Here is a 26457-nt window from a genome sequence, read left to right on the forward strand (position 1 = left end):
TATGTTTTGAACACTTTAATCACATTGTATAGTACAAATCAATCTACCAGCAAATTCATCAGTTGTTTGATGATGACTGAAAAAATGAATTCTTGAACTGACAAATGAGGAAAATAGAGTACAAAAGAGAACAAATAATAAAAGTGAGCTGAAATTAGCAATAATAAATCATACTTATCATTTTTAATTCATCCATAATGCATCTAGTAAAACATACAGCATTTTCTGTGAACAATAAGAGACAACTCTCCACGTTTTCTTTTGAGGCTTACACTTTCAGCAAGGTCAAGCAGATGCTTTACACCATGTACAGAAATCACTGATTTCATCATTCGTCTTGTTTTGCAGAATGAGAGAACTAAAGAAATAAGCAATACCTCTGTACAGTAGAGATATTCACACTGAGATCTTTTCAAGTTCGCTAAAAGACACAATTCAATTAAAGCATCAATGCCTACAAAAGCTAAATGGCGGTATTACACAGCCTCAGATTGAGCTCTTCACTTTTAGCCTCATTAATAAGAGAAATCAATGCCCAACATCAAAGCCGCAGAGACGCAGGCGGTAATGAGCAAAATCAAAGTAGAAATCTTGTCAGGAGAGTACATACTTTTGTACTTTAATCCTGCCGGCATGTACAAGCATAGGGGTACTTTGTAAAAGTAAATGATGGCACATTTTTTTTTTAGATTTCAGAGAAGAAAGCACAATAACTATTTTTTTTTTATTAGGAGGTACAAGCAATGTGGACATCTCTTCTACAAATTAAAACATGAACCTGTTTTTTTAAATTTTTTTATTATCACCCACAGTTCATCTGAACATAACCCATAGGTGGGCTTTACTGTACACACAGAGTTGAAAGACCCAAAAAAATATTGCAAAACATATTTAATTCAATACGGCTCTATGAACTATTTGAACCAGTCAAGGATTCCAATCTTTAATGCATTAAAATCGCTGTAGAGAAATGCTTTGGCACATTTATTTTTTATTATAAATCGGAAGAGCCACTATCAGAAAAATCAAAAGTGAAATATGTTTTATTCACATTATACAGGTACAGTGCATTTCTGATAAACTTGTGCATAAAAATGATCAGTTTTGAAATTGAATCTGTAAAACATCGACTTCTCTCATTGTTTACTTTGGGAAGCTCAGGTGCTACATAGTGTTAACACTGTGCACAGACTGCACTTTAGCCTCGCTAGCTCTCGCTGTGAGTTATTTAAATGCCTTAAAATGAGATTTCCATGCACCTAGAGGGTAAGAAAAATAATGCAGGTGTGAATTCAAGGTGAAAATATCAGTCCAAACACTGTCAAAATTCACAAATGATGCTTCTATGTGAGTGCACAAAGGTGACTAAAAACACATTTAAGGCATGTACACTTTGCCACGTGTTAGTTGGTGCCTTCTCTCTGAATAGAGGGATGGAATGCCATCAGTGAGGAAAAAGGCCCTCATGCCTTACTCACTGTTTCTACAGTCATCTACAGTCATCCTCAGCAGCCCACACATGCACACACACACTTATCTAACTTTAAAGATCCAGTATTGTGTAATCAGCCGTTATATAACCACCATGAGCCAAAATGAAAGTTAACCTGCTTGTGTGCGCCGAAAAGAAAATGAAATGTCAAAGATATTTGCGATTCATCTTATGAGTGCTGAATTACAGTAATCTGTACACATCGCGGCCACATAAACGTACATTAGTGTAATGTGCTCAGCACTGAGTGCATTACAGCCTAATCTTTGTATGCATTAAAAGAGCATCCTAAAGGCAATGTTCATTACTTTGACAAACCTCCTGTAAAGACAGATATTGTGTTGGGGTGGGCGGTGGCTATATATTGGGGCATATGCTAGATGTGTAAATATCAGCAGACTATATATTAAGTATCAGCAATGATGCCTTTAAATCTGAATCTGAATGATTATCATCTGGGGGCAATCATAACAGTAGTCGACTGATACAGTGTGACTGTACTAGAACATTTACTCATCGACAAAACCTGAGCTGGAGCCACATGAGAACACTCCCAGCTCTCAGACTCTCTTCATCGGAAAACTTCAGCAGAGCGATTACCAAATAATGAAAAAAAAAAAAAAAAAATCCTAGCAAACCAACGGGGCCCATCACAGCCCGGAGATGTGATTGATTGCCTCCGCAATCAGCAATTAAGGGCACACGATCAAAAAAAGGTGGGACTTTCCAGTAGGCCTGAGCCCACTCGGGTGCATTTTGCCTGAGGCACGGCTCATTGGAGAAGGTTAACGCCAGAATAAATAACCATCTTTGCAGTTATTATTAGGATTAGTGCATTATATGCCTAAAACTTGCACAGTCCTACTCGGGTTTGTTACAGTTTACCGCCGTCTTAAGAAGGACCAAGGAGATTAGGATAGGATGTCTGTCAATCTACGTGAACTCACTGGCAGCCCACCCTCACCCCTTACTTCTATCATGGCCTCTCCTTGATCTTGTGCAAATTTCGCACTTCATAAGGGAGGGGGGAATTGGAACGTGCAGGCAGTTTGAGCAGTGAGTTGTTTTGATGTTTATTCATTTGCACTGCGCTGTATCTATCTAAGAATGCAGAAAAGTGGACCTCTGATATCCTGCTCTGCATCAAACTTTCATGAAGAGGAATTAATTAGCAATGTGAATAATGTTGATTTAGAATTAAACATCATTAAGTTTGTCTCCAGTCGGTCTTTGTACGAATTCTTGCATATTTCATGGCGACAAATACTCTCATTTCGGCAAAGGCACGAGGCACTTTCTTTCATCAGCCAATCTCTGTGATAACCCCCCAGTGTTCAAACAGAAACTCGCATTTGTACTGCTGACAGAAAGCCCAATCAATCAGCCCTGTTTGTGGGATGAGCATGTTTTCAAAGTCAGCTTGGATGCATTTCAGTCAGTTCTATCTGTAGCTTGACTGGCTGTATGCTTGTAGATTCTGCGCTGCATTTGGGGCATGTGAAGAAGATGTCAGCCATGGTGTGGCTTTTGATGCAGTAGTAGCAGAAGACGTGGGTGCATCCTATGGAGTGGGGCATGGTGGGCCACTCTTCGCAAATGGCGCACTCAGTGCGGCCAGCCGTCTCCGCGTCCGCGCTACCTTTCGTCTTATCTGACAGGGAGAAGAGTGCAGAAAGGCTGGATTTCAGCTTCCACGTGTTGACCAGTGGCAGCAGGAAGATAAGGAACTCCGCAAACCCGTGCCAGAGCAGCTCGCGGTTCACGTATTGGAAGTTGATGTCCCGGGGCCCCTGAGGCCGGCTGAAGACCGGCTGCACCCCCAGAAGCCTCTCTGTCAGCGTGGGGAAGGTGCCGTTCTGGAGGAAGAGCAGGAAGTTGAACAGGCTGGCTGCTTTGGCCAGGCCACTGAGGACAGCCAGAGTCCCCCGGGCTTTCTGGATGCCGGCATCCGCAGGACGACCCAGGAGAAACAGGCTGTGGGAGCGCTCCCTGAGCCACTTGCTCCCGACCGTCAGCAAGGCAAACCACAGCTTCTGTTGCCGGCTCATGGGCCTGTACTTCTGGCCGGGGATCAGCGCATTCCGGTAGCGCACGTTCAGCAGGGTCTGCCCCACGGTGGCGCTGTTAGAGTAGACCGTGAACCTCCATAGGAGGAGCTGGAGGAGGGCTTTGAGCTCCGGCTCGGCGGGGGTCAAGAGGCCCGGCTTGAAGTGCTGGAAACATCGGGCGAACTGTGACCAAACGAGCTGTTCCAGGGCGCCATCCAGTTCAAAAGCGTCCAGCTGACTGATTCTCAGCACGCGAGATAAAGGGCTCGGGCTGGCCTCGGCGAGGGGCTTGTCACCTCCAGCTGCAGCTATAATCAGAAGAAGCAAACGGTTATGCGTTTTTGCATTTCGCTCCAAATCACTTTTCACATGTAAAACCCATCCTAAATTCCCTTTTAGGCTGAGCGGGGCACAGGCACAGGAGGTCTTATACTGTCCCCTCTGGAGATTCGGGCTGGGGACAAATCACATCACAGGAGATTATCCCGACAGCACAGGCTTGGCAAGGCGGTAAACATCCACCATGTGGAACTACTTTACTTTGACGGCTTTTTATATGGGATCTGAGAACTGTTACGTTTGGCAATTTTTCACGGGAATGCGTTTGTATCGGGCCCGAGTTTATCTCTTTAAATGCAACGGTTAAAAAATGAGGGCCAGTGCCAGCGGTGGCCACCTCTTAGCCCCTTTGTGTATGGCTGGACGGGATTTGGGCAATCTCAGAAATAAACTGGCTTATAAAAAATCTTGGAAACGCCTTCAAATCTTAGAGGGAAAGAAGGGAGTTTCTCTTATGTGAATCATTTAGGTTCGTTTGGTGCATCTATGATGTATTCATGACAGCGAGGCAGGGGAGATGAAGGAGAGAATGAAAATGAAATGGGAAAAAAAAAGCACAGCATATCAATAAGGCAGGTGAATAGGTGAACAGTTGCGTTAAAAGTCCAAGCTTAAGCATTGCAGTGGCTTAGAATTTACTAAAGCTACCTTCTCCTGCACCTTAATGTACAATTTAGGCGGGTGGTATGTTTCATACATGTGCAGGTTTACTGCTCTTTTCAGCAGTAGCTCCTTGGTGGCGAGTTTCACAGCACAGCGCCGCTCAGCCACATGAGGTAGACTGCAGCAGGCTGTGCCCTCTGGGGAGCCAGCGTCTCTGTATTCTTTTCAAAGGCTTTTATCGAACAGTTATGAATGAATATGTTATATTTGAGAACATAATATTGACAGCGACCTATCAATAGTAATGTGACTATTGTCAAGAGCCTGTCAATATTAATGTAATTATGATTTAGAGGATCACATAGATGTTAGCTGGGGCAAGTAACATCTCCTACAGGCCCGCTATCAATACCAGGATTACTATTGACATGTTCCCTCAGACTCAAAGTAGTTGCCAAATATATAACAACTAGACACTTTTGTCAATGTCTGCTGCCTATAAAAATTAAGCACGTGAATTTACAGGGCTTTAACCGGAGAGCTGAAAATCCATGTATTCTTATGTAATTGTCAAAATTTGCAATCGATGGATGTGTTTACCTCTATTGTAATCAGCCGACCTGCCCTACATGCAGGGAGCCGTGATTCATACACAATCATTGACCATGAGACACTGACTCTGCCGTGCTCTCTCAGAAAAAAAAAAGGAAAAAGAAAAATGGCCCTGGAGAAGCATCGCCTGACAGCTTAAATATAGCTAGAGAGGACATGAGCTAGTTTAAAATAATTCCCAAAACCACAATCAGCCTTATTTTTAGACACATTTGCAAGAGCTGCATTTTTTTCACACTTCTCTGACAGACAAATTGTAAAGCTGTTTATAAGATATTTTTCATGCGTCCGTATTTGTCGTAGATTTGAATGGAGTACACACTTTAGCATTTATGATGCAGAATCAACTCCGCCATGACAAATAAATTGCCTACAAAAATGCTGAATTTTGAGCAAATGGAGCCCATCTCCGGGGCTACAGAATGTATGAGGAACACATATATTAGGTTATACTAGCCAAGTCAAGGCCCTGACAACTGGTATTAAATGACAAATGACTGACACCGGCACAGCCCATAAAGCATCTCCTCCCCGGGCAGCCGACTCCAGGCTAAGGCCTGCAATTCTGAAACTGATAAGGCGGGTAACAGTGTGACCTTGGGCCTTAGCATCACAATGCAACGGCACAGTTCCTGCAGCTAGAGGACTGTTTGGAATCCGCCGAGTTTAGGGAGCCTATGTTTCCTCGACCTTGGCTTTAACCGCACCCCCGGCCTTTGTACCCTCGGGGTAGGTGAGAGGATCTTAGCCGAGACTGTGGCGCGGTTATCTGAAACGCTGTCTGCTGCTTCCTGACAACTCTTGTATGCTGTTTTCTAAGGTCAGGAAGAAAATGTATTCAAATACTTTCATACAAACTGCAGCGCGTGTTGTCTGTGTGAGTGATAATGCAGGATTTTGCATAGTGTGGGATGAAATATAAGCGGCTTGTACATCACCTTTAAGAGTTTCAAGTCGAAGATGTGTTGCCAATTAGTAAAGTTAGTAATGACTGGGTTTTCTTTATGTTTTCAGACATACAACAAAAGAAGAAATGCAATGAATGTACTTGATTCATAATCCATTTATTTTTGAAGAACTTAATATATTAGATATGCCAACAATGGCTCTTTTTATCCATTTCACCTTATCATATGACAGGTAATACTTATATACTTACATATATAGCTAATTCATCTGGTCATAAGCATTAACTGGTTAAAACAGCAAACTAACAAATATAATAATGTCAACATTATTATGCTAAAAAAAAGAACTAACCAAGTATACACAAGGTTTAACATACTGCATATTATTCATCACTACAGAAATCATATAAATTCTTACTGTCCTACAGCAAATCTTTTCCTGACAAACTGGCCAATACAAAATGTCCATGATTAAATCTAAATACACTAATACACAGGACTGTGTAAACATTTAATGTGTAACTACCATTAAAATCAAATCAAATCAAACACATGGTGATTTAAGGTGTTTATCTAATCAATTCTTCATTTAAAGTAAGTGTATTGTGATTATTTCTTACTGTGAAAAATGATATACTATCTTTCAGAATGTTGTGGATATAAACATTGCTAAAAGAACACTAACCAGCTACACATTACATTAAGAGAGTGTAATTGGTTTTGTTTAACTGGATGATGTGCAGCATACAGACAAATCTGTGTATAAAAATCCCTGTAGTATTAAACTAGCATTTTTTTTTACAAATGCATTTTGTCTCTGTGTCAAAATATGATAATAAATAGTGTGGGTATTGTGAAAATGTCTTTAGATATCACAATACAATATTTTAGCATATCACAGAGCCCTACCAACACTTTCTAACCACTGAATTAAAAAAAAAAAACACACATACACTACTAAGTTTACAACACTTTTCTTGAGACAGGATAGTGATTGTCAGGAACCTCCAGACAGTCCATATTTTGATCCAACACACAAAACATAAAGAAAAAAACCTGCTAAAATGACTCGCCATGTGACTGTTCTAATTGTGAGCACACTGCATCATAAAATATGAATGTGCACAAATGTATTGGGGGGTCCGAGCGAGGCCTTTGCTGTCGCACTTTAGCTTAATGCTTTATCAAGGCAGCCCTATTTCCCTAATCACTAAAGAATTGTAAGAGCTGGAGCGCGAGCAAAGTTAACGTCTGAGAAACAGCCTTTAAAGTAACTCTGACACAAAGATATGGGCTTTGCTTAATCTAGTTTGCGCAGAGCGTAAATTATTTAAAAGTATTAATTGATTTCGTGAGTATAAAGGTGGAAGATGCAAAGCCTGTATAAGTAATAAGTACAGAAGTTCGCAGGAAAACAACTTAAAAACTCATGAAACATTTAAAGGCTGAGGCAGCAAGAATGACTGGAAAGAACAGTTAATAAATGAGAAAACGGCGAGGCGGCGTTTTATGCTGTAAAGTGTGCTTCCTCTAGATGTGGTTCTGAGTTTTATAAGGTTGAACGAGTTTAATTCACTGCTTATGATGGCTTATCTGAATCATATAATGTAAGAAAAGAAAGTCCTCTTTCTGTATAAAGAGAGTAGCGCGGGCATATAGATATTTGCAACAAGATAAATGCAGGGTTTATAGAGCAGCGACTATGTAACTGAATATATGTTCAAGCCTGGGCCATATATTGCTGGTATATTATTATACTGATGACACATAACTATCATTGTATTTCTAGTCTGCATTTGTCAATAGCATTTATTTAGAGAGTCTTACAGTTGGAAGTCAGAGAGTCGACTCCACACATAATATCCAAAACATCAAGACAAAATAAAAAGTACAATAATATTTATGTACCGAATATGCCAATATATTTTTAATTGTGACAAAATGTCAGTTTGCATAATGCACATGATCTTAGCGTAGCGTTAGAGTTAACAATAGTGAAATATTATTACTAATATTACAAATATGGACTAGTTTATCTCTATTTAAATGTCTTCAGCATTTAGATAGAGTGTAACGTCATTACAAGCACTGATATTGGAGGTGAATTAAGGTGATTTATTTAATTAATTTATTTATTTGTTTCTTTTTTATTATTATTTGCTGTACAAATCTGGCGGTTAACTGCAATGTATGTTGTTTAAGGTTGTTGCTGGTGGCTTTGAACAAATCATTTATTTCAGGAAATTATCTTCTTGCTCACTTGTCGGTTGTCTTCATATGTTTCCCTACAGAAATGCATGTTATCTGTCTCTGTAAAGTGGTCAGTTTTGTTCTAATTTCTATGTCTCTGCAATGTACTAGAAATGTTTGTTAAATAAATATTGGTGTTGCTGTGACGGATTGGCCAGAGAGTGTTCCTGCATAGTGCCCTATGATTCCTGTCAGGCTATGTGACCCTGACCAGAACAAAGTGATGAAAAAAGAAGGATGCATAGGTATTTTTAGATCTGTGGAATGCTGCACTAGGAGATATTCATTTTAAATACATTTTCGGTATATTATTTACTAATAATAACTGTAATAATGCAGACACACACACATACATATATGTGTATATGTACTAAATTCATTCAGACCTTAAACTGTGGCAGTTCTGCTTACCAAGAGTGAAACCTACACAGAACCTTCTGACCCATACAGAGATCATACTCCACTTTGACTTCACATATTCTTCTAAATCCTCTCATTATTTTGAGTGGGCCGTGGCCCACTTGCACACCACTTACAGCTCAATCAAACCCAAAGCGTTCGGCTATTCTAATTTTGCCTGAGAACAGTGCTGCTTCTTTTCATTCTGAAAGTCCATACATTGACAAATCTCCCTCAATTTTATAATGGGGCAGGAGCATTAAGTGATAATCAGAGTGAGGATTAAGCAATGGACGAAACAAGTTGCTTGCAGGGTGAAAAAGAGGGAGAGAGAAGATAGAGAACAGGCTGCAAGAACAGGAAATCAATTCAATCAACCAGACTAAGCTACAGATCTTTAACCCGGGTGAAGGCAGTTACTTTAGCAGTAGCTACACTACATACTGTCATTTGCTCTGGATTACTGTATATAGCTACACGTTATGACCGTATAATGACAACGAGCTTGATCGTTTACAGTCAGCTACGTGTTTAACATGGATACTTTCCATTTACGTGTGTGTGTGTGTGTATTCGTGTCTAATGCGATTTGTTATAAAATGCGAAGCATTAACGAAAGATACACGTCATTTTTTCATAAGAATAAATCATAGCAGAGGCGACGCCTGGCCAAATCTGACCCTCTATGATATTTAAAATTACATGAAAATGACATCTGCGTTATTGCTATAGAGCAACAACCAATAACGGACTGATATTTACCCATTTTCAGACTGGTCCCAGTCTAAAGGCTCCCCTGCAGCCAGCGCTGTCCTTTCTTTTCCGGGTTGCATCGCCATTAAGCACGCCTTTCAGCCAATGCACCAATGGGTGAGTAGATAAGCCACGCCTTTTAAGCAAATGTACCAATCGTAGAGCACTCCAAGCCCACGCAGGAGATTCCATTCATCCAATCGCGTTTCAAAAAGGCACCAGTCTGATTTAGCGAGGCAAACACAAAGTGGCCAGTTTTATACAGCAGCAGAGCTTCTGAACCAGAGCTGCGAAATTAAAAACTGAAGAACGAAGAAATAAAGAATAAAAAATAAAGAACCAGGGGAAACAGAAGCATTTTATTGTAGGGGGATTTTTTTTTTGTGGTTTGGTCTACCACATAAACGTTTTAATTAATTAAATTTAAATGAATTAGTTATAAATCAGATAACACAAACTAAAAGGCTACCTCAATACAGTGAATTAAAATTTGTGAGCACAGATAAACTATAGTACAAATATTTTTTTTTTAATAATTGATTTAATTATTTATTATTTTATTTTATTCAAATAACAGGTAAACCAGTCTACGTATTATTTTTTTTTTGTTAATGTGGTGGGTCCAAACAAATAATTTTGAAATGTGAAGGGGAAATGGCCCGCTTAGATTTAATAGCAGCGATGCTTTTAGCGAGAACAGTTAATAAATAAGAAATTAGCGTTTGGAATAATTAATAAAAATGTTATAATTGTAAGGATACATCACATAAAAAATATTGGAGTAACAATATTTAACTCATCAAAACTAAAAAAATATGTAGTGAAGTAAAAGTGGAAGTAGGAGAAAAGTAATACTCCAGTAGATACAGATACAGAATTTTATTACTTCAGTACAGTATTGGAGGGTAATATCTGGCTGATGATCCATAATTAACCTTTTATTAATATTCTGCATATATTGCATCTGGCAATTGCAGTTATTCAGAGATACTCTTCTGTTCGATTTTGTGTTACATAGGTTGACTTATATAAAACATCTATTGGTGACACAACTTCAAAAAAAAGGAAAAAAAGTCTGATATGCCTAATATGCTATCACTTTTGCTGAACATATGAATCTAATGCAATATTATGCAAAAGTTTTATTCCTCCCCCTTGTATAGCTAGCTATTTATTCTTCTGTGTGCTTTCTGGTTGTATTGTGGATTGTGTTGTTGCTACTTAAGGTCTACATGTAAAAATATCTATCTTTCTATTCATCCATCTATGAAACAAGATATGAGACAAAGGATTTTTGACTTATTTACTTAAATCATTCTCATATCAGATATTTTCCAGGGACACAATATATATTAGTTTAATTAACCTAAATTACATCACCTACATTAACTAACTAACAAGAACTAGTTAAATTCGACCAAAATTTAAACAAAAGTTGAAAGTCCTAATTTTCCTCCTTCTAACCTATTTTTAGATGAATAAATCATTTCAGCAGATTAAAAAAACGTCAGAACCGCAATCCTCATGTTCTACTGTTTACTAATGCTCAAGCCAACTGACGTTTCACCACACCATCCAATCAGCGAGGGGGATTTTATGATAGGCAGCGGTTCTGGCCAACCCCATTGTACAGGGGCGGGCCTTTGCTTGCAGCAGGCATTGCTCAGCGCTGAGGGGGAGACCGTTTACAGATTTTTTTTTACAAGCTCAGCCAAGCCCACAGCGACCAACACAAACAGAAACGCGGCAAAACTAAACAAACACAGCCTTCTTTAAGCGCGTTTATGTACTTACCTTGCTGGACTGGCCTTTAAATTACATTAGCATTTATCATTTTCTGCGGAGATTCGCTTTTCGTCGGGTAACAACTAACGTTAAGTTACTTTAAGCCTGTAGTTTAACACCTGTTATTAAGCTAGTTACGTTAGGTTAACTGCGTCAGCTAATTAACTAACACGTTAGCTAAGCTAGCTAATTTAACTGTTAACTAATGGAGAAACTCACTAGCCATGTAACTTAGCTGGATAGTTGCTTGTAAGAAACTCATTTTGGTTAGCTGTCTGTGGCCAGATTTAAACATTTGTCCATTTGACCTGATTTTTAAAGACATTTTAAATCTAGTTAGCTAAACTAGTTAATCTAGCTAAGCTAGCTAAAGTTTACATAACCGCCACCTAAAGTTGTAACGTTAACGTAGCTTCGATTCTGCCCTCAATAATGGACAGAAATCACTCTGGCATTTTTTCTGGTTATGTGAGTAAATCAGTAAAGCACCTGCTGAATGAATTTAAAAGTCTCTACGAAGAGAAGCTGAGGATTTGAGTGTAAAATCAAAAGTGTCTCACCAGAGGAGAGTCTGAGGGTAGGTGACCAGCTCAAATTAGACTAATAGCTAGCTAGTTTAGCTAGCTTACCTGAGTAAGCTAAGCTAGCTAGTTGAAAATGAAAGTGTATCAGTGGAGACCCCACAGTACAGCTAACCTACATCAGTGTTTCTTAGAGCTAGACGATGCAATCTTATTTTATTCTATCATGATAAATTCTATCATCATAGAACATAATATACATGTTAAAGTGTTTAGTGGATATCTTTAGTGTTTATAGAACGCTGACCTACAGCAAAGAGTACTCAAGAGTGTATTGTCCTGGTTAATTTGATGGAGTGCAGCACAAGGTAGTTTCACTACACACAATATCTTCCTTATTCTGGCTAAAACACTTTTGTTGTTTATGTTGTATCTAAGTTATTTATAGTTATAGGTATATATGTTTGTTTATTTGACGGGGATACCATGTTCCTTGTATGTATATAAAGGCTTTTTGTTTTTCCTTATCCTGGTTGAAGCACTTTTGTTTTGATCTGTTAAATATGTTTACAAAAAAATAAGAAGCTCTGCCTCTGTTGTAATGTAAAGTTATTTATATTGGTTATATAGGTTATAGGTTTGTATTTGACAGAGATGTCATGTTTTTATTTTGCTACATACAAATAAAAGTGAGCATTGATTTATTCTGATCATTTTTTATTTCTAAAGTATTATACAGGTTTTTTGAGAGGAGGCTTTAAAGACTTAAATAAAAAATTCAGACAGTAGTGTACAGATTTCCATTGCAGTTTTTCTGTGGCCTTCAAAGTATTTATATCGATATTGAAATTATATCGTATCGACCGAAATTAAGGAATATATCGTGATATAAATTTTGGCCATATCGTGCAGCACTAGTTGCAACTAACTATTTTAGTAGTTGACTAATCAAACAAATAATCGGCAGATTAGTCGACTACTAAAATTAGTCGCAATATTTTTTTTTTTAACCCTTCATTTGTACTTCCTATTGGTACGGTGAGCTAAACAAGACCAATTTTGCAGTACATTTTAAAAGTTAATAGCATACCCATATTAAGCGAAAAATTACAAAATGTATTATAGGAAATATACAGGAGATTATAGGATAATTCCTTCTAGGTGCCTTCCTCTCTCGCCTTTTTTTCTCTCCCTCTGTATCGCTCCATCACACATTAACAACGTGTCAACAATTTTTCATAGTCGACATAGTGCTGGATGATTATGGTCTACAAAAAAAAAAAAAAAAAAAACTAAATAATTCAGCCTGCAAAATGGTAAATATGTGAAAAGACCTAATACTTTATAGTAAACAATGCTTAATGTAATGTAGTTCATATCGCAGTGTTTCCTCTAGGTTTTCCATCAGCTGTGATGGCACATTATTGGTTTCCAACAAACAAAATAAATAAAAAAATTGGTCAGAATTTGCTTAAAGCATAGAGGAAGGCTCCGTGTAGCTGCAGGGCAGTGTGAAGGCTGGGCTAACACAGTGACATCAGTCTATTAACAACTCAGCGAGTAATCCAGCTCAGAAAAACAGTTGCTGGCATTGAAAGCTTGCCTGCTTTTTACAATATGCATGCGAGCATGGTAGTGATGCTTAATTATTGTTGATTATTATTTCTGGTCAGTGTGATATACCTACTGAGACATAAAATGACAACAGGAATGAAGTGTGGTGAAGTATGGTGTTTACATGGCTTCACCTAAAACATTAGGTTAATTATGTAGCTATTAATCCAAATGTAAAATATCATATTGATCACAGTATTTTAGGTATGAGAGTGAAGAACAGAAGTGTGGGCTTAAATACAGCAAACAGCAAACTAACTGCTTAATTACGACAAACACAATAACACAAACACATGTAATGTCATGCAACTTACTATTGAAAACTATAGATATTTTAGTAATCTGCAATATTTTTTGCACGTGACAAATGTACTAAGTTACCACAATTGGGAACCACTTGTATTCGGCCTGTAAATGATGAAGTGACCTTGATTGCTTTTCCACTTTAGTCTTGAATAAGTGTTGCTCTTGTAAACTGTGATGCACCCTCTTTACCACATGGTCAACTAAACAAGAAAACATTGGCCTCAAGGATGGACTTGTGTCAGTAGTGCGTTGTGCTGTCAATGCTAGGTTATTTTGCTGAAATAAGGCTTTTCAGTGCAGTTAATGCTTTTACACACTGATCATCCAGGCATATATGATACTTTATGAATAAAAAAATATTTTTTTTGACTTAGCTAATGAGTAATAGGGTTGAAAGCATAAGGTTCCATAAGGTTCATGGTTGTATTTCAAAACAAAAGATGTATAACTCCAATCAATTAATACATTTTAGAAAAACTGTCTTCGTATAAAAAAAAGGATCTCAAAAAAAATGAGCAGCTTGCCAGCTTGGAATTGAAATGACATGCTTCGGAAGAAACCGTTCACGTGAGGAATTTGTATACTGTTTGTTATAGTGTGACTGCATGTGTCTCTGACATGCATAGGGTCCAAAAGTAGAAGGTCATGTATTATATAGCTCTAAAGATTATATCCCTGAGTTAAGTGACAGGGTCCATTCACAGTGAAGTCAGTGTTAGGGGGTGATAAAGGGACTTATGTGAACGGCCTTCTGGTTACACTTCATCATGCAAAGTGAGCATAGCACATTAATGGCTTTCACTAGCTGATTATTTATGGTGTTTATCAGTTTTTACACGAGACTAGTGCCCATTGTGTCCAAAACTCAATATGTGCCTTCTTCCATGACCTTTTTCTGTTTGGTTTAGATTGCTGATGGTTTAAAAAAGCAGTTATTGGTTTAGCGCTGAAAGAACGATTCAGCTTCAGGCATCTACTTTCACCTCTTGTGTGGTGAGCACTAAATGCTTTAATTGAATGTAATAGAGAAACTCATTCTGAAAGGATATATTGAAAAGATGTTGTTTTTTTCTTCTAACTGTAGATGATATATTGAGTATGTTTTTATTTATTTTTCTTAAACAGCGTGGTAGAAGGAATGGGATATTTGATTGAGATTATATCTTGTTATTTTGCTTGATATACTTTTGCTGAGGAACAAAATATATCTCATTATTCTGCACTTTGCCTGGAATATGTCTTTAGTTAAAGGCAGCACGTTTTTCATTTATTGCAACAATGAAAGTTGTGTGATACAGTATGTCCTGCAGTGTTTTTTTTCTAGGATTGTTTTCAGCTTTAGTGGTAGGCTCAGTGTCCTCGGCGGATGAACATCAGTATAGTAGCGTTGCATATCATAGCCCCTATATAAAGAATGCCTGCATTGAGAAGACCTGCCAGGTCCAAGTTTATTTTTACACTTGCATAAAAAAAAAACTTGCTTTGATACTAGAGCTAGTATTAGTTTACTCTATTTACTACCTATTTACACACCTATTAACACACTTTTCACTTTTTCAGCTGAATATATGAGCTTATATACTGGAGTAGTAATAGTAGCTGGGGGCTTCACAATATTACCTTTCTCCTCTCACTGTCTTGCTTATTTCTCAGTATTTCTTATCACACTTCTTGTATTCCTTGTTTTAATCTGAAAGCCCTCTGCAGAGGTTTGTAATCGCAATTTCATGACATTTCATTCAAATTTAGGAGCTGCAGTGGCGAAAAAAGTATGTATGTAGCTCAATAGACTTTTATATATTTTACATAGTTTTAATACACAGCAAATCTCCAGTCAGCAAGAGTTGCTAGTCTTTTTTTATTTTGAGGTTCATTTGATATCATCAGTCAATTACTTGATGAGCTGTGTGGTGTGTTATATTGTCTTTTTGGTCGATCATGTTATTTTTATGGTTATGACACAGAGGGATAACACACACACACAAAGTAAAGAGTTTGCTTTACTAAACAACATGCTAAATGATATTAATCTTAAACTAAAATAATTATTATTCTCTGTTATAATAATAATATTATAAATAACAATTATTCTCTATGTATTGATATTTTTTATACCCCTGGTTAAGATCATTGTGATGTTCATGATGTTACCTCATACATGTTTGAGCAAACCCCAAAATGATCTGATCTCCGTTCCCTCCAGTGCTTTAATATGAATGCATGCAGCAAGGTGAAATATAATGTTTTGTTTCATCTTATTGGTGATATATCATGACAGATGTAGCTTTTGTGATGTTTGCTTGCAAAATCCAGACAGATTAAATCCAGCTATTGTTAAATTAGTTGAGGATGTAGTAAATATGTTCTATAAAATTCTTGCCACATTGTCTTTTGTGAAATTTCCTATGTGTGTTTTTAGCATCAGAACTCTGCTGATAGATATTTTAATAATTTATTAACATGTTTCATAAATCATTCATCATTGTGTGGTTATTGATGCTGTTGTACTTAACCTAGTTCAAAGTCATTCTACATGCAGGCAAGAGCTAGTTTTGCCATTGGCAGTTTTACTGTATTTAAATGGTATCAGATTTTAAGAATTTTACAATGCCCTTATATTTTCCTAATAGTTGAAGCTTTTGTGATACTTGTGGGCTTTTTAGCAGAAAATAAATCAAAACTCGCCTGTAGGACACAGAAAACAACAGCGTGTTATTCTATTTACGTACAAGTGCATTACCCAGATCACTCTGTATTAGTGCATGCATTGTGATCTCTGTTCATATTCCTCTATGGCTTTCATAATCAGTTGAATTAGATTGGAGTAAGGACTGCTTCTGTGTTGTCCCAGAAGCAAATTGCGTTGTTGTCTCATGACTGCAGTAACCATCGCTGTAATGTACATAATTGGTAATTGAATAGATTCAAAGCATTAAATGCTACTTATATGCCTCTCAAAATGTAAAGAATGCATTGGACTTGGTAATACGAGGAGCAAAATGCACTGATTGAATGGCTGCAATACATCTCAGGTTTATTAACCCAGTTAGTGAGGTTATAATTGTTTTAAAGCAGTGGGCTTTTCAGTAATATAGCCGTTATTGCCATCATTTTACACTTAAAAGGTACCAAGGGGAATTGTTCAAAGTGCTAGTAACGTAAAATCCAAGTGATTGAGTTTGGAGTCACCATTTAGTGGGATGAACTTGCAGTTGCATGTAAAGATAGACATAGGTTTCTATGTAATCATCCGAAACAACTATAAAGGTTGGCTTGTGGCTGCAGAGTGCTCTTGGATCCAGCCTTGGAATTGGTGGACATCAGCATCAAAAGCTCAGGCTAACCTCCCTGGTTGGTCAGATTGGATTTGCAGTGGTGTGGAAGGGATGAAGTGTTGCAGTGTGATTTTTATTTTTATTTATTTATTTCAGGATTTGGACCATCAGAGGAGCTGCCTTGAGGTGGACAACACGTGTCTGAGAGCTGATCTCCAAGAGCTGAAGGCTGACACCTCCACCCTCGCGCAGGTGATCCAGCGGGCTCAACACTCGCATGGCTTCGATGTGAGTTATATGTTTATGTTTTTTCTCCTCTCTCTCTCACACTCTTTTTCTAACACCCCTCCCTTCCACATCCCCCACTCCAAAGTCACGGGACGGTCCCTCATTCATTTTTCAAAACTCATTTTCCGCCCTTGAGCTCCGGATTTTTAATTCCAGGTTCACCTTGACTGGTGGCCTTTGGGCATGAGGGATCAGCCGTGCTGGGCTTTGATCCAGTGAGCCGGCGTGGGGCTCATTTCCAGCCTTGCCACACTGATGCGACTCAGTGGGCTCCACTTGACCTCCCCGCTCCGGAGGGGCCCTCCAGCCTCAGCTGACGAGAGCCCCCCACCCATCAAAAATCCCCCATTCCCTGAACCCTACCGCCGAACACCTCCAGAGCCACTTTCCAATGAGGGCTCGTTGCTTTGATCTCTGTGGCGCTCCTCCGCCTCCCAATCAAGCTTGGACATAGATGGAGTATGTTAGCGTGTTAGCATAAGCTCTCCCGTGCCACAGAACAAGTGATTATTCCAGGCTATGAGCTGTCCTGATATTCTTCTGGTTTGATTTGGCACCTCTGCCCAGTGCCGTGCTGCCACCACGCCAGCCAGGAGGACCCTCAGCTTGCATCGCTGCCAGAGCAATGCCAAGACTCTGTGGGGTGGCACTGTTTGTAATGAGTGTCTGAGCCTGCACTCCTACAGTGCCCCACACGCCGTTGCTGCTGCTATGTTAGCGGCTTGAGAAAGGCTGGATCTTTTCAGTAATCTGCCAAGCTTGACAGTAAACATGGTGGGATCGCAGCAGAGCACAGAAATGCAGCCCGGCGCGTGATCTAAATGAGCACGCTCAAGCTGCGCCTCCTAAAGCTCCAGCAGGCCCGGCTACCCGTAGGCACTAATGACTGGCAGGACTGATGGCTGGCAGCATGGGAAGGGTCGCGCGGGGTCACCAGCGGACACTCCGCCAGTATCGTTGTTAATGACTTCCCTTTGAGTGATAATTGATCAGCTTCATTACCATATTAACTCTGTAATCCCATGCCACTAGAGTAAGGGCCTTGCTGTAATTAATGCCGGGTTTGATTTTTGAAATAATGAACTAATTAGACTAATTAAAATCAATAGAGGTGCCAATACAAGGTTAGGCATCGGCTCCGCCGTCTCTATCTGTGCTCGGCTGGAATCACCAGCTCAGTGGTAAAGGAACCTAATGCTGATTTATGGCCGCTTGACGGTCGTTAGTTGGAATAAATTGCTCGTAGGAGCCAAGACAGCATTATTCAAGTGCAAGATACTAAGTGCATTGTAAGGTCAGCAATAAGGGCAAACTTACATATGTAGTTGAATGCCCTTGTAAACCCCTGTTAATATATCAGGTCAGAATGGTGGGGGATGTTGTACAGTATCTCTGAATGCACACTTGCAGCGGCCGGGCCTTTTGCTTCTTAAGAAGTTAAGCACTCCATGTAAAGCAATACAATAGCTGGAGGTTAGCGGCGCTGGAAACTCATTTGACGCTCCGTGCCCTACATTTTCAGGTGCTTCAAATAACAGCAAATTGCACAGATATTTTTGATGTTATTGGAAAAAGCATGGTTCAGATTATTAAAAGACTTCACTGAAATAAGGTCACAAACAACATGTTTAGATCAACTCAGATAAGAAGATGAATAATTGCTCTTTCGTAAGATATTTTTCCCTTTGATTGTCATGGGATCTTTATTATACTAGTTACCGTTTTTGGGACAGTGTCTCTTTTGTGCTTCCCTTTGTGATTATGATCACAAGAGTTCTCAGAAAGAATGTGTATTGTTGAATATAATATTTTTTTAAACATGGGGAACCCAGTAAAGCTTTATTAGAAGGCCTTATCTGAGCTCAGTGTTTGCATGAATTAATCTGGGGTGTCTTGATGGGCCGTTTTCAGCCGCAGACTGTTGACGTATTTTTCATGTCGGCTACGGCATCCATGCTGATGCCTTTTCCCGCTTCTCCTTATATTTCTCCCCTATTTCTGCCATGTTAATGTTCAAAATGGTTCTGAAAAGTAATTTGTGTGATGCGACATCCGTGTTTTGCCCTGTTATATATCAGTACAACCTTACATGGCTGTGTTGGAGTTTTCCTCTCGGTAGGGCAGTTGACCATTACTTTAATAGTATTTTTTTTCCCTCCACCGGCTTTAATGATTGAGCACTGTTTGTGCCTGCTTTTGCCATTCCTCTAACAAATTAGTTTACTGTGGTCATAACCTTCAAAAAGCTCATTACCATAAATTGCGGGGCTTTTCATAAAGGCTGAGAGCTGCATTGACTGATCACAAACGGGACCTCACTCTGGACACTCAGACCTGCTAGTAAATTAGAACCTCCATTTCCTACACATTTCTTAATCAGCTAATGTTTTTTATTCACGTTATTAATTTCCCCCATTTACGGACTTATCTGAATGACTATTTTGTATGGGGGTCTTATTGGCATTGGGCTTGTCATGACCTTTAAAGCAACAGGAATGTGCTCATAAAATTGCATCTGCAGCATATTTAATCACTCTACGAACAATATAGGAGCACCCATTTTTGCTGATACGTTTTGAACATTAATAGAGGACTGGGTGCTGTAGGAGTGGGGATCCGTATGGATATATTGATTTCAGTCAGCATTATAAGATGTATATATAAATGTTTATGTTTCCAGATTTTCTGTCACTGTAGCTTACATGGTCTTTATTGTGTTCCATTTTCACGAGTAGCCCATTTAAGCTTATAACCTTTTTTTTGTAAATAAAAGGTAATAGTTGGTTAAAGGGAAGAAATTATTTTTTGCGTAAACACAGAAAATAGCTTCTAGAGAAAACATTTATTTATGACTTTAGAGTAGAATATTTGTCACTGAGAGAATGTACAGGAGAATATTCCTATAGTGTAGTGTATTGTTTAAACATGTCCGAAAATCTTAATCTCAAGGGTTTTTAACTTAGGTCCTTGTTCCACATTGTCTCTGCTATTGAAAGAAGACAAAGCAGGACAAGGGAAGTTTATTAGTGTGATTGCAGTAATGCAATCACAGTACTGATCTTCTTAAGTCTTATTCTTCTTCTTCTTCTTATTATTATTATTCCACCTGTTTTTTGTCCGGTTAACTAGTGCCGCAGTTTTCGAAATATCGACTTCGTTCAAAAGAGAAAACGTGCGTCCATATCGGGAATGGTGGGCTTGTATACAGCTTTCCGATCGGACTTACGTTTTTCGTAAAAACTTCGTAAGTACGCGTTTTTTTGCCCATTGAAAATGAATGGGCAGAACTTTGCACGCCCGTGGACGTCGCAATTTTTGAGATACGAAGATGAAACCAATTGAGGACCTGTAGAACTTATTGAGCTCTTTCCGAAAATATGCGTTACGAAAAGTTACGACGTACGGATTTCGTACGATTGTCGTACGAAGTGGCCCCATTGGAATGAATGGGGCCAATCGGAGGACGGCAGCTAGATCGAAGGACAGGTAGCTAGAACTCCAGTACTGTGTGTAATGGAGCAGCTATGGGATAAAACAGCATTAGGTCAAAAGTTTGGACACCCCGGCCCCCCCCCCCCAGTACTGTGTGTAATGGAGCCACGGGTCAAAAGTTTGGACACCCCGGCCCCCCAGTACTGTGTGTAATGGAGCCACGGGTCAAAAGTTTGGACACCCCCGAACGGCCAGAGCAACCTAGCGTGCATAGCTGATTGATGTATTTGCACGTTGCGTAGCAACGTGCAAACACCATTTAATCTAATTAATGCATATAAATCACCTAGCAACCACCTAGAAACACCATAGCAACCACCACAGATACCATAGCAACACCTTAGCAACCGCCTAGCAACACCTTAGCAACCACCTAGCAACCACCTAGCAACACCTTAGCAACCTCCCCGGATACCATAGCAACACCTTAGCAACCGCCTAGCAACACCTTAGCAACCGCATAGCAACCACTTACCAACACCTTAGCAACCACCCCGGATACCATAGCAACACCTCAGCAACCACCTAGCAACACCTTAGCAACCACCCCGGATACCATAGCAACACCTTAGCAACCGCCTAGCAACCACCTAGCAACACCTTAGCAACCACCCCGGATACCATAGCAACACCTTAGCAACCGCCTAGCAACACCTTAGCAACCACCTAGCAACCACCTAGCAACACCTTAGCAACCACCCCGGATACCATAGCAACACCTTAGCAACCGCCTAGCAACACCTTAGCAACCACCTAGCAACACCTTAGCAACCACCCCGGATACCATAGCAACACCTTAGCAACCGCCTAGCAACACCCTAGCAACAACCTAGCAACCACCTAGCAACACCTTAGCAACCACCCCGGATACCATAGCAACACCTTAGCAACCGCCTAGCAACACCCTAGCAACCACCTAGCAACCACCTAGCAACACCTTAGCAACCACCCTGGATACCATAGCAACACCTTAGCAACCGCCTAGCAACACCTTAGCAACCACCTAGCAACACCTTAGCAACCACCCCGGATACCATAGCAACACCTTAGCAACCGCCTAGCAACACCCTAGCAACAACCTAGCAACCACCTAGCAACACCTTAGCAACCACCCCGGATACCATAGCAACACCTTAGCAACCGCCTAGCAACACCCTAGCAACCACCTAGCAACCACCTAGCAACACCTTAGCAACCACCCTGGATACCATAGCAACACCTTAGCAACCGCCTAGCAACACCTTAGCAACCACCTAGCAACCACTTAGCAACACCTTAGCAACCACCCCGGATACCATAGCAACACCTTAGCAACCGCCTAGCAACCACCTAGCAACCACCTAGCAACACCTTAGCAACCACCCCGGATACCATAGCAACACCTTAGCAACCGCCTAGCAACCACCTAGCAACACCTTAGCAACCACCCCAGATACCATAGCAACACCTTAGCAACCGCCTAGCAACACCTTAGCAACCACCTAGCAACCACTTAGCAACACCTTAGCAACCACCCCGGATACCATAGCAACACCTTAGCAACCGCCTAGCAACCACCTAGCAACACCTTAGCAACCACCCCGGATACCATAGCAACACCTTAGCAACCACCTAGCAACACCTTAGCAACCACCTAGCAACCACTTAGCAACACCTTAGCAACCACCCTGGATACGATAGCAACACCTTAGCAACCACTTAGCAACACCTTAGCAACACCATAGCAGATACCAGCCAGCACTGCAATCACACTCGCAGTTTCTGTAGGAACTGCAATCTAGTTTGTATTGCACCTTTCATACAAAATGACAAATTTAACGTGCTTTAAATAAATATTGATACAACACAAAGACATAAAGACCAAAATAGATGTGGGACAATGCAAAGACATAAAAAGACAGTAAAAATTAAAAAGCTTTACACTGCATGTCAAAACACTTGATTGTGTGGATTTGATTGCTTCTAGCCACTAGAGCATCAGTGAGGTCACTGACTGATCCTTGATGATTAGTTCTGGATCACAAACCACACTGCACCTCATAATGAGTAAAGAAGGGAGCTCTCTTGCTCCAGCCTTTCAGTTCCACTTTACACTGACATGCCACAGTATTATGTCTAGTGACTTTTACCAGCTCTCACAAAAGCTAAAGAGCGCTGCACAGTCCTGTGGGAAATGTGTGTGATGTGGATGCGGATGTGAGTGGCTTGTCTGTTTACATGGACAAATTTAGCCAAATGACAGCGGTCACGATCATTACCATCCACTGTGTGTTTGCACAACTGGAAATAGAAGGCCTCATCTGCCTGGCACTAACTATTAGGCCTTGCTTCAATTTTAGTCAGTCTCACTCACAACTCACCACAAACAAGTGTGTACAGGTGTTTGCAAGGTGTCTCCTGGGATAACACTTGACCAACAATATAAAAACTGCTGTCTCTTGACTTTTGGCACATCAAGGCAAACCTCCTTGAGCCTACACTCTGCACTGGTCATGGTGGCCTTAGAGTCTTGTGCTAATAATCTGAACTATCCTGTTCGTTAGAAAACAGCTTTTTTTTTAATGTAATTCTTCCAGTATGTGTGTGCTAAATAGAACCCATGTGCATCAGTAGCTGAACGCTAATTAGAAATTCTTGGACATGCACTGCATGCTAGCAAAATCTTTCAACTGCCCTTTATTTTTCTGGGTTGAGTACAGACATAGTTTAAGTTACTCTGGGAATGTTAGCAGCAGAATAAAACACTGCCAAAGAGTGGCCGTCAAGAAGTATGTTTTTTAACAAAATTACCCTGTTAAGCGTAATTCAAAACGAACAATAGAGAGTGAATGCTTGTTTTGCAGCAGTATGCGGGGGTTTCTCCACAGGTTGGAAAACAGAGGTTGTATGGAATTTAATTCCGGTTATTGTCTCTCCACGGTGGCCGGCTAGATTTTCTGTTTCAATCTGAGCACATAATGGGCGGCTCACAGACCTGCTGATCACCCTTCCGTTTAGTCTTTTAAGCAAGCGTTTCACGGCTCGGGCCCCCAGCCTGCTTTTATTGTTTCTCTTTCGCAGTTTAATTCCCCTCAGTGCATGCTGCTCCGGCTACCTCAGCTCACTCCTCTCAACACTAATATCAATTGTGCACCTTCAGTGAGCAAGCTTTTCCTGCAGCTTAGCCGCTTTGCTTAATTAGCCCCTCTCTTTCTCTCTTTCTGTACCTCTCTCTCTACCTCTCTTACACACCCTACACACTCACACACACACACATTTATATATATATATATATATATATATATATATATATATATATATATATACACACACCAAAATATAAACGCACATACATAGAGCAGTACCTACTGCAGCCCAGGCCCAGTTTCTATTGATCCTCTTGTGTGAAATCATGTTAAGTGTTCACTTTCACCTACCTGTGTTCTACTTACGAAATGTAAAATATGTATGAAAAAAGGCTGGGAGAGGTTTCAACACACCATCACTTCAACTGTTTCTTTTTCTTTTCAGTGTTGTTAAGGGGAGGGTAGGCATCCATCAGTATTTTTCTGTCTCAGCTGACTTGTGTTTGCTGACCTAAAAAGCAGTCAAGCGCTAGAGCAAAATAATAGCAAAGAGACCCCTTATCTCTGGATCATGCATAAAATATTACACATATTTTTTTTCACAGGCTTTAATGGATGCATCCTGGTTCCTATCCTCGTCCAATTGTGCCCCCAGTCCATGTCCATATTTGCTGCCTAATGCATGTGATGGCTGAGGTAGTTTGCAGCTCTCGCAGCCTTTAAAAGGAGCCCTCTCTCCTAGCTGTAGTTTCGGCCGGGCCTACTTGAACCAAAGAGAGAAGAACAAGCCGTTGGGCCACTGCTGAAACAGGTCAGGAGAAAAAAATAGACCTGACGGCACAGGGACTTGACCTGTGAGTAATTAACATCCACATTGATTTCCTTTTTCCCCCAGAGTGACCTCTGTCACCGCACCCCTGCAAACACACACACGCACGCACCCATATTTCAGTCCACACACACACAGCTCCATATTTCACTCCAACACACACCCCACCCCTCCACCCTCCATATTTCACTGACACGGCCAGGCTCAAATCCCCAACTCTCCAAAGACAACACCAGGCAAGGCAAGAGAAGACTAATTAGATGTAGCATGGGCTGACCATGTTAGCTGGGGGTATGTTTTATACAGTGAATTTATTTAGACAGTGAAGTCTGTCTTTGCTCTCGTATATCTCAGACCTTCTGTGTGTGTTTGGTCAGTGTCTATATTATTCCAACAGAAGACTATCTGCATTATCCCATGTTTTGGTTTCATGAATTTAAACAGTAATTTTGGAGAGATAACGTCAAAGTCAGCATGTCCTGCTTTATACAGTATAAAATATTGTGCCAAAGTCTTTAGAGCACAGTCTTTAGATTAGATACGGAACAATAGATTAGCTACACACAAACACAGTACAGTAAAAGTGTTTAAAAAAAAAGGGATTTATTAAGTATTGATATATGTAAAATAAACAGAAATAAGACAAAACATGTATATTATATTTATATTACGCATCACTGTTATGTAAAAACTTCCTCAAAGTTTTTTGTTACATATTTATTTAATATATTTTTATAATTTCACAAGTATGTCAAAAAGGCCTATAATTGAGTCTAAATTAAGGTACAAGGTTTTAATATGATATATTCTGCTATATTGCATTTTATTCATTCCAAAATGAAAGGAAAAACAAGGGTAATAATATATTAGACCAGGTAGACATTAAACACACTTTCACTTTTACACTAAAAACATTCTTGCATTCTTTACTTGCTGACATCATTTAATAGTTGTTATTTTGACATAATATATTTTAAATTATTTAAAGGTTTAAATTATTTTGAATTACATCTTTAACATTGTCTTCTATTGAGAGTTATTAATTTTTTTCTTACCTTTAGGAGATACAAGGTTTTTGTCTTACAGCAACCTTAGTATTGACCTGTACTGACACTATTTTAAAACAAAAGCCATGTGATGATGTGTCTATTTTCTCTACCACCCTTTGAAAAGAACCTGAGGCTGGGGGCATATTCCAAATCAAATCAGAAAGTGAACTTTGGGTAAACCACAAATCAAAAGCAGTGGCACACTCCAGATTTAGATAAAGGGAGATGAGTTCATGTGGTCGTCTCAAAAGACAGCATTCATCACTGGGGAGCGTGGCAGTGGTTGCGTCAAAGTTTTGATTAAATCCCAGAGATGAAAATGATGCATAAGCAAATGTAATTATCCTAATTATATTTCATGAAATCATCTATTATTAATCCTAAATGTTTCTTTGTGTATGTGTGTTTTATTTGTCTGTTATATTTTTGACAGTAATGTAAGTCTGCTGATCATAGCCACCCAGTGGCCTTTTGATAGCGACATGTTATTGGGAATTAACAATAAAGCAGTTATGTGCTTGTCTGTGGTGGTTGTCCCAGGTCACAGGGGTTAACATACAGACAATGCTACCAGAGAGGATTTTTGACCACTCAGCTTTCTACTGTTGTTTCCTTAGAAGCTTATTAATATAAGGTATTGCATGTTTTGTAATGTGTCTGTACAGATAGTGTGGATCCCTGAGCAATGCAAAAGTTCTATATTCTACAACTCGATTAACAGAAAAAGAAAACTTCATTGTAATTTGGAATTGTCAGCTAAATTAAATTTCCAAGCTGAGCGATTAATCTCTTTTAAATTGAAATTGTTATTTGAATGGAAGCGATTTTT

General features: G+C 39.6%; 2 protein-coding genes across 2 annotated transcripts in view; one reads left to right on the plus strand and one right to left on the minus strand.

Annotated features, from left to right (window-relative positions):
• Positions 1 to 1025: 1025 nt before the first annotated feature.
• On the minus strand, positions 1026 to 9488 carry pex2 (peroxisomal biogenesis factor 2). The gene is made up of 2 exons (XM_007248908.4): positions 9414 to 9488; positions 1026 to 3848 (listed from the first exon to the last, which is right to left on the minus strand). Exons 1-2 carry the CDS (start codon positions 9415 to 9417, stop codon positions 2908 to 2910), a joined length of 945 nt encoding a protein of 314 aa, XP_007248970.2. The 5' UTR covers positions 9418 to 9488; the 3' UTR covers positions 1026 to 2907.
• A 7342-nt stretch (positions 9489 to 16830) lies between these two features.
• Positions 16831 to 26457, plus strand: part of LOC111191774 (uncharacterized) — a 98059-nt gene continuing 88432 nt past the window's right edge. Inside the window, exons 1-2 of the mRNA XM_049475939.1 lie at positions 16831 to 16848; positions 17062 to 17193. Of these exons, the coding sequence (XP_049331896.1) occupies positions 16831 to 16848; positions 17062 to 17193 (150 nt within the window). The remainder of the gene's footprint in view (positions 16849 to 17061; positions 17194 to 26457) is intronic.

This window comes from Astyanax mexicanus, chromosome 1 (assembly GCF_023375975.1).
Source record: "Astyanax mexicanus isolate ESR-SI-001 chromosome 1, AstMex3_surface, whole genome shotgun sequence".
Taxonomy (NCBI): Eukaryota; Metazoa; Chordata; class Actinopteri; order Characiformes; family Acestrorhamphidae; genus Astyanax; species Astyanax mexicanus.